Source organism: Phocoena sinus, chromosome 13 (assembly GCF_008692025.1).
Source record: "Phocoena sinus isolate mPhoSin1 chromosome 13, mPhoSin1.pri, whole genome shotgun sequence".
NCBI lineage: Eukaryota > Metazoa > Chordata > Mammalia > Artiodactyla > Phocoenidae > Phocoena > Phocoena sinus.
Genome location: NC_045775.1, coordinates 88089665 through 88105305, shown reverse-complemented (window position 1 = coordinate 88105305; position 15641 = coordinate 88089665). Strand labels below are relative to the sequence as shown.

At 51.1% G+C, this 15641-nt stretch overlaps 1 protein-coding gene across 2 annotated transcripts in view; it reads right to left on the bottom strand.

Annotated features, from left to right (window-relative positions):
- MRPS9 (mitochondrial ribosomal protein S9) overlaps nt 1-15641 on the bottom strand; it is a 113248-nt gene that overhangs the window by 31964 nt on the left and 65643 nt on the right. Inside the window, exon 10 of one of the 2 annotated variants that reach the window (XM_032653160.1) lies at nt 12645-13008. The exons of the other annotated variant lie outside the window; for it this stretch is intronic. Within the exon in view, the coding sequence (XP_032509051.1) occupies nt 12978-13008 (31 nt within the window). The 3' untranslated portion in view covers nt 12645-12977. Of the gene's footprint in view, nt 1-12644; nt 13009-15641 lie in introns of those variants that run through there. 2 annotated transcript variants of the gene reach the window in all.

The window sequence follows — 15641 nt, the reverse complement described above, 5'->3', positions numbered from 1 at the left end:
AACACTCCTGTTAAACATTTTTAAAGTTTGCCCTAAACAGGCCGTACCTCCAATGAAATCACTTTCACCAAGTCTCCCAGGCACCAGTGACTGACTTTCTTACGATTAATGCAGTAAAGCAGTGGTTCTCAGACTCTGGGGAGCATCTGTATCACCTGGAAGGCTGGTTAACACAGAGTACTGGGTCCCACTCAGAGTTTCAGATTCAGATTCAGTGTCAGATTCAGGAGGTCCAGAGTTAGCGCAAGAATTTGCATTTCTAAATCCCAGGCGGCTGCTGCTGGTCTGGAGACCCCACTTTGAGAAGCAAGGGAAGAGACCATCCCTAGGCATCTTACATAACTTCTCGGCTGCGGGTGGCACTGGGGACCACTCCCTAGACCCCCGAACAGCACACTTCTCTTGCTTTCTCTGCCATCCCTCCTTGTCTCCTTTTTAGTCTCCCGGTATCCCTCGAGATTTACCCTAGGCTTCTGCTCTTTCACTGAAATCCTACCGAGCTAATTCATTCACTCTGAAGCCTTCGTCACCACCTACAGCCGGTAGCCCCGAGGCTGCAGCTCTGGCCTGTTATATGTGAGCTTCACAAGGCCATGGTTCCACGTCGCGTTCACAGCTGCATCCCAGGTGACCAGAGCATGCCTGGCACATAGAATGTGCTCTGTAAATATCTGTTACAACTTCCTGGTAGATATTTCTACCTAACTGTTCCACAAGCTAACTGGCAACCGAGATCAAATGTATTCGGAAAGACATACATCAAAAAAAGGATATTATATAAACTAGATTCTCCGCCCACCCCACCCAATATTTCCAACGGTACCATCATCCACCGGTTTTGTAAGATCTAAGAAAGCTAACGGTCATCCTGGAATCCTCGCCTGTCAAACGCCAAGTTGTGTTGGTTTTACCTTCTAAATCTCTTCCAAGTCCATCTGTTTCTTCCCATTGCCACTGCTGGCTAGGCCACCTCAGTCTCTCACCCAGATGCCACAGCACCTGCCCTCGCCCCCCGTGTGCCTCCTGTAATCTCCCCAGCACGGCAGATGGCTGACAAAGCAGGTCTCATCCTGCCTGGGTCCAGGGACGCCCCCTGCCTGCAGCGCAGGGCGTCACTGCGGCCTCAGAGTCTCCTGATGGGCCCCCACTGCTTCTCTGGCTGTCCTTCACCCGCTTTGCCCCCAGCCTGCGCTCCAGTTGGCCGTGACTTATTTTTGTTCCCTAAACGCTCCACGCGCTCTTCTTTCTGAGCCGCCACTCGTGATACTCCTCCCACTTGGAATAGACTTTCCTTGTCCTCCGACTACATTTTACTGACTACCTCCTGCCCATTTTTCAGTTCCCAACTTAAAAATTCACATCCTCCAAGAAGCCTTCCCTTTCCCCCTCAAAAAACCGAAACAGAACACCCCCCAAAACGGGGATACGGCCTCCATTGCATTCCAATAACCCTCTGTATCTGCACACACCGTGTTACCTCTGCTGAGTTATCTGCCGTACCTGCATCTCCGGGGGAAGGCTCCCGTCTATGCAGTGCTGGGCCCAGGGCTGGACCCAGCTGCATTTGCTAAAGGAACAGCCAACCAGATTCAATGGGGGGAAATTTAAAAGAAATGATTTTAAATGAAATTATTTTTCTATGTTGAGAACAGCCAATGGAGCGGTTATATCTGGGAAGGAGCACAAAGGGACACCTGGGACCATGGAGGTTTTCTGTATCTTGCTCTGGTGGAGGTTACATGGGTGTGGACGTAGGTAAAGATCCATCAAGGTGTACACTGAAGAGCTGTGGGTTTTAAATGTGTAAATCATACATCAGTAAAAAGAAGTAAGTTATTTTAAACTTATAGCATAACCCATATGGGGATATAAACGTTCCTATGAGTTAAACAACTCATGCAGGATATAACAATAGAATTTACTAACGACCAAAGGCATAAAGGTCCCTTAAGGAGCTAATTATTTCCCAAAGGTCCAGAACTAAACACATGGTGAAGTGATTCCTTAAGTCTTTGCTCTGGAATTGAGATTGTTCTACGGTGACTATGCCTTTCACTCAAAGTTGAGGCCCTGAAATATTTTCACAGAAAGAAATTATTTCAAAGTCATTCTCTACAGAATCACACAGATTATTTAAAAACCCCATTTCCAAATTGAGTTAATGAAGTATAGTTACATTTCAATGTTTGAGAAATCTTTACGGTCATGACAACAGCTGCTCAGTGGGGTCCATGGTGTGCTTGATATTATCATTTCCTTCTTGAATCGTAGGAACAGGACACAGCGTGAACCACTACTGCCCTATTAAAAAGGAGCCCTACTATCCTGACTTTTGACCAAGAGAATTTTCCAAGCATCTCAAGAAATGTAGAATTGTCTGGTTGTCTGTCTTGGACTAGAACACAAAACGCGGATGTCCAAGGTTTGTCTCTAAGCAGTAGAAAATGGAGCGGACTCAGGTGCTTGTTTTCTGGAAGTTACTTTTCATGAGGAGGTGGTCCCTGCGCTTCTCACGCTGGGCTCCCTAACAGTCCCCATGGCTCTGGCGATGTGTGTTTGTTCCAGCTGCTCCACGGTCCCTTGGACCAGGTAAAAGCCAGTGTTGAAACGGCAATGAAAACATTCTTCAGGTAGGGTGAAAAACACCCAAGGGATACTACATGCCTCCAAAGTAATGAGACTGAGAGCCACTAACCACTAAAGGGGCACTTTCTACACTTCAGATGGGACTCGTTGCCCTCTGCCCACTTGGGTGATTTTTCTACAAAGGAATCGTTTGCTCCTATTCTTGGTATTGTTTTAGTGAAAGTTTCAGTTTCCTTATGTCTCCATTTACTGCTGGTATTTTCACACTCAAATATTAAAGGAGAGAAAAATGTTACACTCCTGATTATCTAATTTAGTGAGGATATTACTTTATCATCATCATTACCAAGTGAGGGAGTTTTTTTTTTTTTTTTTTAATTTACCAAACCGTTCCAGTACCAGAAATAGACAAACTGAAAGCATCCCAGCCTGACTGCCCCTTTTCCTGATGGGAAGACGGAGGTAGCTAACGGACAGACGACGGATAGCCTGCCCCCCGCAGATGTGCTTATCACTAATCTGAGGTACTCTGTTGCTTTTTCAAAGTATTACCCATGAAAAGGAAATAATCTGATAAAGTTGGCGTTACACAGGGGAGGGGAGGGGGTATGAGCGACGGTCAGCGCTGGTGATGGTGGTGGATATGGTGATGGTGGTGGATATGGTGATGGTGGTGACGGCGGTGACTGATCGTGATGGTGACGCCGGCCCGGTCCTCTCCCGTTTCTTCATCACCGCCTGTCTTCTCTGCCTCCCGCCTCCCCGCGCGGCCTCTGCCCGGAGAAACACAGCCGACAGGATTTGCACCCAAGCCGTACGTCCACGGGCGCAAGGCTGCTGTGCCCAGCGAAGCGGCAACGCTCGGCTGGCCCCGCGCCCTGCTCGGCGCCCTCTCGGCTGCGGCCCCTCCGCGCCCCCCGCGCGCCGGCACCGCCTCGCGTGGCGCGCGCAGCCCGAGCCCCGGACGACCGGGCCGGCCCGCCCACCCGCGGGGAGCGCCCGCGACCCCGGCCCGCTCGCCGCCGAGCCCCCCGGCACGGCCACCGGTCACTTACGCCTGCGCTGGGCCCGCCGCCCGGCGGCCCCGAGACAAAGGCTGCGCGGCCGCTGCGCCGCCGGCTGCTCCCGGAGCTGCGGCTGCCGGGGACCAGGAGGAGGATGGGGCGGAGGGGACCGTGTGGGAGGGGACCGTGTGGGAGGGGCCGGCGCGCCGCGGTCCACCCGCTGGAGCAGCCCAGACCCCAGCCCTCCTCCCCCGTCCGCCGCCCTCCCGGGTCCTCGGGGGGCGAGTGAGAGGAAGAGGATGGAGGGAGACGGAGAGAGGGAGGGAGAGGGAGGGAGGGAGAGAGAGGGAGAAAGAGAGAGAGAGAGGGAGTGAGTGTTCCTCCTTCCTAGTCACAATCCTCTCCATCCACCCCCGCGTCCCCAGCAAGCTTCGGGAAAGGCCAGACTGCCTCACCCGGGCAACCCTGGAGACGCTCCCACCCACCCGCCTCCTTCCACCGCGCGCAACTCTCCCAAGATTGGACGTCAGACCATTTCATGGAGAGCAAAGCCGAGGCCTGGGAGGTCAAGTGCGCCAAGACGCGGGGCCAGGAGGGGCTGCTGCGGGAAGAAGGCCCCGGGGGGCCAGACCCACCTCTTCCCTGTTTTCCTCCCCAAAGCCTGGCACCTGGCAGACCGGCAAGGCTGTAGGGTGGGGACTGCGCACTCCCTCTCTGGGTGAAGTAACACTGCCGTTTGGCTCCGAGATTTACATCTTGTTATGAAGAGTAGGTTTGATTTATTTTTATTTTTAAAACTTTTAAATTATGGCATTTAAAGAATCAAAAGTAGAGGGAATAGTATCATGAACCCACAAGAGCTCAGCTCCAGCCTGAAAGACTGTCAACATTTTCTCTTTTTTCATTTGCTCCGCACTTCCATATCTCTGGACGCTAAGGACTTAGAAACAAACAAACAACAACAAAAAAAAAAACATGGGGGACTTCCCTGGTGGTCCGGTGGTTAAGACTCCACTCCGGCTTGGATCCCTGGTGGCGGAACTAAGATCCCACATGCCACGCGGCAGAAAAACAAAACAAACAAACACAACATGATCACAATATCATGATCCCATGTTACAAAATTAAGAATAATTCCTTGATATCTTGTGACTATGATTTATTCACAGGCTGGTCTGTGTTGCCTGGTTTGTGTTTAGTGCTTTACTTGTGCCGCTCAGCCTAGGTGGGCCCTGACTTCCACTAAAGCTCGTGGTAGAGGGGAGGTGAGCTGGTAGTTGCTGGCCCGCAGTCGCTGATGGAGCAGGAATTGGTGAGCACTGACCCCCTCCAAGGCCCAGACACTCCTTAGTGTGCCCAAACCCCTTGAAAATTTTGATTGAAGGCCATCCTTCCAGAATAACACACACATAGAATTCTGATTTCAATTCCAGGAGTTTCAATCCAATTCTCACAGTGTGTCCGAGAATGGCGCAGCCGAGGCACGCCCCTCGGCCCCCGGCTTAGGGAGCATTGTTGGGAGGCGGCAGAGACAGCCAGGGTGCGGGCTCTGACTCTGACTGCCTGGCTTTGAACCCTACGTGTCTTGCTAGCCTAGTGGCCTTGGACCACTTACTTGACGTCTCTGTGCCTGCTTCCTCACTGGGAAAAGAAGGGGCTGTCATTCGAGGTTGTCTAGTTGGGCTGCCTGGGCGCTGTTATGCATGGACAGTGCCTGGCACCGGAAGCATGGGGAGACGCTCAGAGCATTCTCGCTGCTTGTACCCTCTGAGTGGTTAAACCCAGAAGGCCGCGGCTCCAAAGGATTCGCGGAGGGAAGCAGAGGGAAAGGGCCCACGCCTGCTTTCTGCTGCAGTAGAAGCAGCGTATACACATACATACACACATACATACACATACATACACACATACCCACACATACACACATAGACACATACATACACACATACAGATACATACATACACACACATACAGATACATATATACACACATACATACACATACACACATACATACACACATACATACATATACACATACATACATACATACGACAGACAAAGCGGCCCTTCTCTCTGACGGGGCGGGAAGCGGGGGGCGGCACGGATGTTTGCCTGATGGCCAACGTGGAGTTCTTAGAACTGTGCGGGTCACGTGGCTCCGGGAAATGATCTTTGAGATGCTGAAAGGATGCAGTCATTCTCTATCACCCACGCCAGCCAAACTGGCCTCAGTTAATGGACCGAGACGGTCCCCGAAGCCTCACCTTCTCTCCAAGGTGGCCCCTGACAGCCTCGGGCAGTGGGCAGTGTCCCCAGTCTGAGCTCCTGGCCACCGGCCTGCTTTAGTGACTAGGGCTGTGGGTCACTGTGCGTGATGTGTCGGCCCATCTAGGCTATAAATGTGCAGAGAGCTGCGATTGTTAATGCAGGGTCTCAGCATCCCCCAAACATCTGTCCATCGTCCACTCAGCATTGGTGCAAGGGGTGTGCACAGAGACGTCAAGTAAGTGGTCCAAGGCCACTAGGCTAGCAAGGCACGTAGGGTTCAAAGCCAGGCAGTCTGAGTCAGAGCCCGCACCCTGGCTGTCTTTGCCACCTCTCAACAACGCTCCCTAAGCCGGGGGCCGAGGGGGAAGGGACTCTCCCTGATTATGACCCCCTGGTTCTGCCTCTTCACCTCCTGGTTGCTCGGTATCCGCACCCCTGAAGTGGGAAGCACGGTTACTTCCCCTGCGTGGCTCTGGGCTCCTGGGACCTTCTGACGAGCGCCCGCCTCTCTCTCTGCCCCGTACTTCCCCTTTCTCTCCCGCTTCCCTTCCCTCACTCCCGACTCTCTGTTTTCCTTTCCTATCTCACAATATGGATTATATGATTTTTAAAACCGTTTGATGGAATTTGCTTGTATCAATGAAGGATGATGTAGGTGAATGAAATCAAGACTAAAGCTTTTGTAGAGTGAGACGGACAAATGACAAACAGCGTCTACTTTTACTCAGGAGAGACCGACCCGACTGTAGGTCTTCAAACAGAAGGGAGAATATTTGAGGGATACTCAGGCCTTATGGGTCTTCTTGGGAATAAATTTACCAAAGGACCCTGAAGTTAAGAGAAAGCATAACAGAGAGTGTTACTGGCATCTACTTGTTCTTTGGGGACAATCTGACACTCTGGGCCAGCTCTAAGAAAGAACTATTACAATGACAAAGAACTTTAGTCATGGTAAAGAAATAGGGTTTGGTTTAGCTAAAGGAAGACCCTATGAATGTGAAAGGACAGCTCTTGGTGATGCATGGATTTCGAGGCCCTAACAATCAACTTACAGAAGATTTTAATAGAAGGAGAGCTGTATCTTATCTGGGCGTCCAGCTGCTGAGAAACCTAAACTTATTGACACCAAAGATAAGCTTAGATAAAAGACCTTCAGTTCAAATGGAGGCAAAAATACTTGAAAATGAGCCTAACGCTAGCAGCTAAATGCAGGCAGTAAACGTATCTGTGGGAGACTACAGATCGTCGTGAGAAGCGGCAGGTTATTCACCACCAAGTGTCTGTGCCTCACGACGATGTGAGCTGCAGCTCACTCTCCCACATCAAAGCAAATCGGCTGTCCTAACAAGGAAACTCACAGCCTAGTTGGAAACTAAGAAAATTGAGGAGATCGTAGGGGGTGAGGTGTGCTCTACGTGGCCTCCTGTTGAACCTGGATGGGCTTGGGGCTGCTTCCACCAACAGAGAAGGGAGGGAGGGGCCATCTGTGGTCTCCTGGGACTAGATCATCGGAGGCATGTAGCTTCCATCTGCGTCGAACAAACGCTCACCCTCCAGTGCTCCCTCTTGGGATAAGCCCACCAGGCTGGGAGAGGTCCAAGCCACGTGGAGAGGTCACGGAGAGGTGCCCAGGTCAGTGGTCCCAGCCTCTGAGCGCCCCCAGCCCATGTACCAGATATATGAATGAAGATGCCTCCCTATGATTCCAGGGCCCAGCCTTCAAGTTCCCTCCAGTTTTCCATCCCAGACCTCAGACGTCATGGAGAAGAGATTAGTCACCCCCTCTGTGCTCTGTCCAAATTCCTGACCCAAAGAATTTGGACATAATAAAATGGTGTTTAATGCCACAGAGTTTGGGTAGTTGCTGTGTAGCAGCAGATAACAGGAATATCAAAAAATCTGCCAGATGTGTGAGGCAGACTTTGCCTCCAAAGAGCTCACAGTCTTAGCAGGGACGGGGGTGGTATGAGCTGAGCAAGAAGCTTGGGGGCTTCCGAGCTGGACCCTGCCCCTCTGGCTGCGTGGCCCTGGGGAGTGACTGTCTCTGTGCTCCCTGTTTTCGTCTGTAAAATAAAGGTAACGATAGCACCTGCTTCACAGGCGAGCTGTGGAGAGAGAACGTCCCTGAACCACGTAGAGCGCAGTGAACGCTGCCTTGGGGCATAATGTCACGCCCCAGGCACCCGTACCTGTGACACCAGCAGGAGACAGGCTCCCGAGCCCAGTCACAGCGTCAGGTGATCTCTGTGTCAAGGGAAGCGGATTCCTAGAATGGATTTGATCAGTAGGCTCTATGGTTTTATAATGAGTTCACAATGGCTTCCTTGAAATCAGTTTTACAATCTTTTTTGGACTGCGACCCACAGTAAAAAAATACATTTGCTATTGTGACCTAACACACACAAGCATCCACTGCTATAAAGACCACATTAAGGGGCTTCCCTGGTGGCGCACTGGTTACGAGTCCACCTGCCAATGCAGGGAACACGGGTTCAAGTCCTGGTCTGGGAGGATCCTACATGCCACGGAGCAACTAAGCCCGTGCACCACAACTACTGAGCCTGCGCTCTGGAACGTGTGAGCCACAACTACTGAGCCCTCAATGAGGAGTAGCCCCAACTCGACACAACTAGAAGGGCCCGCACGCAGCAACGAAAACCCAACGCAGCCAAAAGTAAACGAATAAATAATTATTAAAAAAAAAGAAAATCGGAGAATATTAGAAACAATATTAAAAAAAAAAACACATCAAGATGTTCATGAAACAATACTTGCCCTTACTCTGTGCAATGAACTCTGATATTCCGTATTCTGTTCTATTTAATTTTACAAAATCCACTAAATTGATTTTGTGACCTGCTAATGGGTTGAAATTTACCATCTGAAAAGCAGTGTCTTAAATAATCATTTTTATAGTTTCCTTGCCCTAAATATTTCACTGTGTTTTCCGTTGTTCACCTAACTCACACTCCACTTTCTGGAAATGGCCCCCCTTCAGGATGCCCATCCACTGGCCCCCATCCTGACTGGCTCTGCTGGGTTCTGGTGGAGCCAGGGGTCTCTCCGACTTGGTGACGCCAGACCTCGTGCTGTGTGCTGCCCCGCAGGTCCTGGCAGCGTGCTGGCACGTAGTGGGTGCCAACAAGGAGTTTTGAATTGGTCTTAGAACAGGGATACTAACTTTATTTTTCTGCTCACGTTTTATGTGTGCTAAGCACTTAGCTGGTTCTCAGATGATTTATAATCTGAGGTCGTTATTTGGTGAGAGGATGCGATATGCCAGGGAGAAGAGACCCGGCCAGCACCCCTTTCCTGGGTGTCCTGCACCAACACGCACACAGTTTTTAGTCGTCACCCCAGTCACAATGCCATAAAGCTGTCGTCGCTTCATAACCACAGGACATGGAAAATCAAATTCCAGAAAGTGCCTCGCAAGTAAAAATTTACACCGCCTGGTACTGCAGACCAGCTTGGTGACTGCTTTTGGTCACTGCCCATCGTAGACAATGACCCTGGCACGCGTTCTGCTACTAGAGTCATTCCCCCAACGCACTGTCCTGCTCACAGGAAACAAGCAAGCAACTGCTAAGGTTTTGTTGTTTTCTATCTTGTTTTGCTTTTTTCTTCTGCAGAACCTCATGACAGACAATAAAATGAGCCAGTGGAAATTTCAGAGAAATGGGAATTAGAGCCACAGATCCTTCAGGGGCATCTACAGTTAGCTCACAGTGCGAAATATTTCTGTCCACTCTTGGGCTGCTGTGTCGGCAAAATGAGAGCGTATTTGCACAGGTGACACACCTTAATTCCACTGTATCTGTAGACAAAGGGAATTACCTTCTCTTCAAGGGGAGTCGTGTGATGGAGTAAAAAGGGGTGGCCTTTGGTGGCCCACAGACGAGGGTGCTGAATCACAGCTCCAACATTCATCACCTGAGCGACTGGAAGCCAGGAGCTTCAGCTTTTTGGGCTTCAATGACCTCATCTGTAAAATGGGGATAATAATATACGTCTCAGGGTCATGGTGTTAGACAAAGGTCCATGCACACCACGGGGTCAGAAGCCACTCCTTGTTCAGGCGGGTGACACGTGTCTTGTGCCATGGCGTCCTGCCTTCCGGACCAACGTGGGAGGGGCCAAGGACCGATGGCTGAGCCAAAAGCAGCCCCGGCAGGTGGGCCAGAGATGTCTCGGCCTAACTAGAAGGTCACTAGACAGTGAGCAACAGGCTCGATCAATTAACCTTTAAAATAGCTTTATCCAAAGAAACGATTACCAAAAAGTCTGTTTAGTGGGTGTAGCAGACAGAGCAATGGCTCCATAAAGATATCTATGGTTCTAATCCCTGGAATTGTGAATACGTTCATGTTCCATGGCAAAAGGGACTTCGCAGATGTGATTAAGTCAAGGGTCTTGAGATGGGGAGACGATCCTGGATTATCCAGGTGGGCTTGTGTAACCACAAGGGTCCTTAAAAAAGGGGGGCCAGAGGGTCAGAGTCAGAGAAGGAGGTGTGAGGACAGACACAGAAGTCGGCTAATGTGGGGTGACCAGAAGTGAAGTGTTGTGTGTGTGATGGTGTGAAAGTAGGAGAGACATGCAGGGGAAAAGCACAGGAGGGAGGATGGGGTTCTTCTCTACTGAGAAGGAAAACTGGATTTTTCCAAGTCAGGAGGTAATTAGGTCATGAAGGTGGAGCCCTCATCATGGGATTAGTGCCCTTATGAAAAGAGACATGAGAACTTGCTTCCTCTCTGCGTCTTTGTCTCTTTCAGTCTCTGTCTCTGTCCCCATGTCTGTCTCTCCCCACCACATGAGGACACAGTGAGAAGGCAGCTAGTTGTCTACAAGCCAGTGGATCTGCTGGCATCTTGATCTCAGACTTCCAGCCTCCGGACTGTGAGATATAAGTATCTGTTGTTTGAACCACTCAGTCTTTGGTGTTTTTCGTCATAGCGGCCAGAACACCCTGCCCCCAGATAGCTCACGATGGAGGGAGATGGTGGTGGGTCTCAGCTGTGGCCCTGGGACCAAACGCAGCAGGGAGGTTTCTCCCTGACATCCTTCCCGTAAGCTCCCCTCAGGGATGAAGGTCCACTGGGACCTGAACACACACGCAGCACGCAGCCGAGCGGGGCAAGGGGTGGCCTGTGACGGGCGTGGAGACGAGACGCCTGCTTCTCGGCAGCGCCTGTGCCCGGGTGGGGAGCCTGGGGTGCAGACAAGCTCTGCTCGCCAGCTGCTCACGGGCCCACATCAGCTGTGAGAGCCACCTGGTGAGGTCACCCTACGAGGCAGGGCAGCCCCGCTCCGTGGAGCGAGGCAGAGCTTGAGGGCAGGCTCCGGGCTGCTGTCCAGGGGAGCTGAGGCTCTGTGCGGCTCACACCGTGTTTCAGCCTCTTTCTCTGCCCCGTCCTTTCTCCTCCCCTCATGGGTGCTCATCTCTGCAGGAGTCGGCTTGAGCTGTCATGACAACGTGCCACGGACTGGGGGCCACGGACCAGGGGTGCTTAAACAGCAGAAACGTATTCTCTCACAGTCCTGGAGGCTGAAGTCCAAGCGCGAGGTGTCAGCTGGGTGGGTTTCTTCCGTAGCATCTCTTCTCGGCTCATTGATGCCCATCTTCCTCCTGTGCCTTCGTGGTGTTCTCCCTCTGTGTCCTCATCCCCTTTTCTTACAAGGACACTGAGTCCTATTGGATTAGGTTCTACCCTAATAGCCTCATTTTAACTTTTTTTTTTGCGGTACGCGGGCCTCTCACTGTTGTGGCCTCTCCCGTTGAGGAGCACAGGCTCCAGACGCGCAGGCTCAGCGGCCATGGCTCATGGGCCCAGCCACTCTGTGGCACGTGGGATCTTCCCGGACCGGGGCAGGAACCCGCGTCCCCTGCATCGGCAGGCGGACTCTCAACCACTGCGCCACCAGGGAAGCCTTTTTTTTTTTAAATTAATTTTTATTGGAGTATAGTTGCTTTACAATGCTGTGTTATTTTCTGCTGTGCAGCAAGGTGAATCAGCTCTATGTATACATGTATCCCCTCTTTTTTGGATTTCCTTCCCATGTAGGTCACCACAGAGTATTGAGTAGAGTTCCCTGTGCTCTACAACAGGTTCTCACTAGTTATCTATCCTATACATAGCAGTGTATACATCAATCCCACTCTCCCAATTCATCACCCCCTTCCCCCACACCAACTCATTTGAACTTAATCACATCTTTAAAGCGCCTGTCTCCAAATTCAGCTACATTCTGAGGGTGAGTTAGAGCTTCACCCTATGAATTTCGGGAGGACACAATTCAGCCCATAAAAATCTCTACTGAACAGCTTGTACCCCGAGCTCCACAGCAGCATCTGCTTCTGGAGGATCCAGCCTGGACACCAAGCCAGCATACTACACCCTGGTGCCCAGTGTCCACAGCTTTAGCCTGATGGAGTCTTCCCTTTGGTCCACTACCCTGACAATGCACCGGCCACGCCTCTGCACACGCCCTTTCACTTTCAGTGTAAAGGCCACATCCTTCTGGAGCAAACGACCACAGGTGAAGCCTTACCATCTGGACCTTAACACTAATGCCCTTTTTTTTTTTTTGGCTGCATTGGGTCTTCGTTGTTGCACGCGGGCTTTTCTCTAGTTGCGGCGAACGGGGGCTACTCTTCGCTGCGGTGCACGGGCTTCTCATTGCGGTGGCTTCTCTTGTTGCGGAGCACGGGCTTTAGGTGCACGGGCTCAGTAGTTGTGGCACGCGGGCTCGGTAGTTGTGGTTTGTGGGCTTAGTTGCTCCGCAGCATGTGGGATCTTCCTGGACCAGGGATCGAACCCGTGTCCCCTGCATTGGCAGGCAGATGCTTAACCACTGCGCCACCAGGGAAGCCCCAACACTAATGTCTTAATACTTCTTTAATGTGTCTCTCCCCTTCCGCCACCACCGCCTTAGTTAAATCCATTGTCCCCTGCCCCTGGGTTTTTGCAACAGCATCGTAAGTGGCCCCGCTGTCTCCTGTCTCATCCATGTTTAATTCATTTCTTGCAGGCGCAGTATTTGTGTGATATTAGCTGATGTGGTTTTCTTTTCTTGTAGGTGATGCAGGCTCCCCTTCCACTGAATCACTAGCATTCAGAGCTTCGGAAGGAGGCTGAAAAAAAACCTAGAAAAGGGACATCTGCTCAGCTCTGCACGATACATGAGGTATTTTTAAGTCCATGGCAGGAATTTATTCGTACAAACCTGGCTGGAGCAAGAAAGAAAAGCGTTATTTGTTTTGTTTGTTTGTTTGTTTTTTTGCAGTACGCGGGCCTCTCACTGCTGTGGCCCTTCCCGTTGCGGAGCACAGGCTCCGGACACGCAGGCTCAGCGGCCATGGCTCACGGGCCCAGCCGCTCTGCGGCATGTGGGATCTTCCCGGACCGGGGCACGAACCCGTGTCCCCTGCATCGGCAGGCGGATTCTCAACCACTGCACCACCAGGGAAGCCCGCGTTATTTGTTTTTTATTTCATTCTATGTTTCAAAATTATTTCCTTGCACACCAAGAACCAAGTTGAGTCCCGAGCCCAGAGTTGGCTTAGAACAGAATAGCAGGCTATGAGGCTGTGAGGTAAGATTCCCCGCTGGGGGGACCCAGGGGAACCCTCCTGGATGGGAGGGGCCTGCAGGAGAGGGGGAGGGGCGGGCTCAGGTGTGGGGACCCCGGTTAATCCCACCCACACCCCCAAATGAACTTGTAGCCCGTGGGGTGGGAGGGCTCTTTCTGAGTCCCTGGGGCACACAGCCTGGTGATCAGGGGCACTCTGATGGCAAGGGCGGCTCCTGTGTCCTGTCCATGGCACGCGGGGGAGGAGAGGGCTGAGAGGACCGAGGCCTGGAAGAGCCTGGGCTTGGGTGAGAAGGTCTCCAGAGTGAGGACCTCACGGGGAGGCCGAGCCAGGCTGTGAACTCGGGTGGCTGCTGCCGCCTGATGCCCAGAGCGCAGGGCAGAGAGGCCGGTCTCAGACGGGTGACCGCAGCCTGGGCCGCCTGGGGCCAGAGGAGTGAGGGGCTGGTGGAGACTCAGAGGGGCGTGCGGGAACCCAGGCCCCTTCTCCCTGCCATGGGGGGTTGAGCTTCTGCTGTGCCCAGACCCCTCTCGGAGGGGAAGGGGTAAGGGGGGAGTCCTGAGAGGAGAGAAACCACTAGAAGGGCATCTGCAACGTGGGCAGGTGCTCCCTGCTCCTCCCCTGCCTCACAGCCACTCCGTCGGGGGAGAGGGAGAAGACGATGAAGGGGTCAGTTCCCAGAAACGCCTCCCGTGCCCCCTTTCCCTCCCTCTCTCTCTCTTTTCTTCTACCTGTGTCTCTCTCTCCCTTCTTTTTCCTTCTTGTCTTTCCTTCCCCACCCCCCTCCCCAATAATTTTCGTTTATGAAACTTGACTTGTCTCTGATACACATCCGATGATGTCACCTGCCTGCCACGACTCTCCAGTTCTCTCCTGGCAGTAAAACCCCAGCACAAACCTTTGTCACAAATAAACCTTTGCAGTTTCTAGAAGGGGAGGCGCGTGGGGCAGAAGGAAGCTGGGAAGGACTGTGCTCTCTGCCACGGAGATGCTGGGTTACCATCAGGACGAGGGTCCCAACGTGGTTAGGGGCTCCAGGTAGCGTGCGGGAGACGGAGGGCCCACGCGGAGCCATCCTCACGGCCGGACTGTGTGCACGGGCGCCTGTTCTACCTGATGAGCCCACTCTGGTGGACAGACTGCTTATAAACGTAATAATTGTGATGCAAAACAGTATGGAGGTCCCTCAGAAAACTAAAAATAGGACTACCATATGATCCAGCCATCCCACTCCTGGGAATACACATGGACAAAGCTATAATTCAAAAAGATACACGCACCCCAGTGTTCACAGCAGCGCTATTCACAATAGCCAAGACATGGAAACAACCTGAATGTCCATCGACAGAGGAATGGATAAAGAAGATGTGGTACACACATACAATGGAATATTACTCAGCCATAAAAAGAACGAAATAATGCCATTTGCAGCAACATGGATGCAACTAGAGATGATCATACTAAGTGAAGTAAGTCAGACAGAGACAAATACCACATGATATCACTTATATGGAATCTAAAATACGGCACAAATGAACCTATTTACAAAACAGAAACAGACTCACAGACATAGAGAACAGACTTGTGGTTGCCAAGGGGGAGGAGGGGTGGGAGAAGGGTAGAGTGGGAGTTTGGGGTTGGTAGATGCAAACTATTACATTTAGAATGGATAAACAACAAGGTCCTACCGTATAGCACAGGAAACTATACTCAGTATCCTGTGTTAAACCATAATGGAAAAGAATATGAAAAAGAATGTCTATATGGGTATAACTGAGTCACCCAGCTGCACAGCAGAGACTGCCACAACACTGTAAATCAACTATACTTCAAAAACAGATATATTTTATATTATCTATTATTATTATATTATTATATAATATTATCACATTACATAATAATATTAATATTATATATTATAATATAATAATATTAATTATTAATATATTACATAACATTATGATCTATATTATATTATTATATAATATATATATTATTTATATTATATATATGTAAAATATAGGGAGGACAGACTCCAGGGTGGCCCCTGGGATGCCCGCCCCCTCGGGTGGAATTTGCTCCCGAGTGTGGGTGGGACAGGAAAGAAAGACTAGATAAGCATTCTCTGGACACGTGCAAAGCAAGCATCTCAGTGGCCAAGCCCCCACCGCAGATCTCAGCAGCAC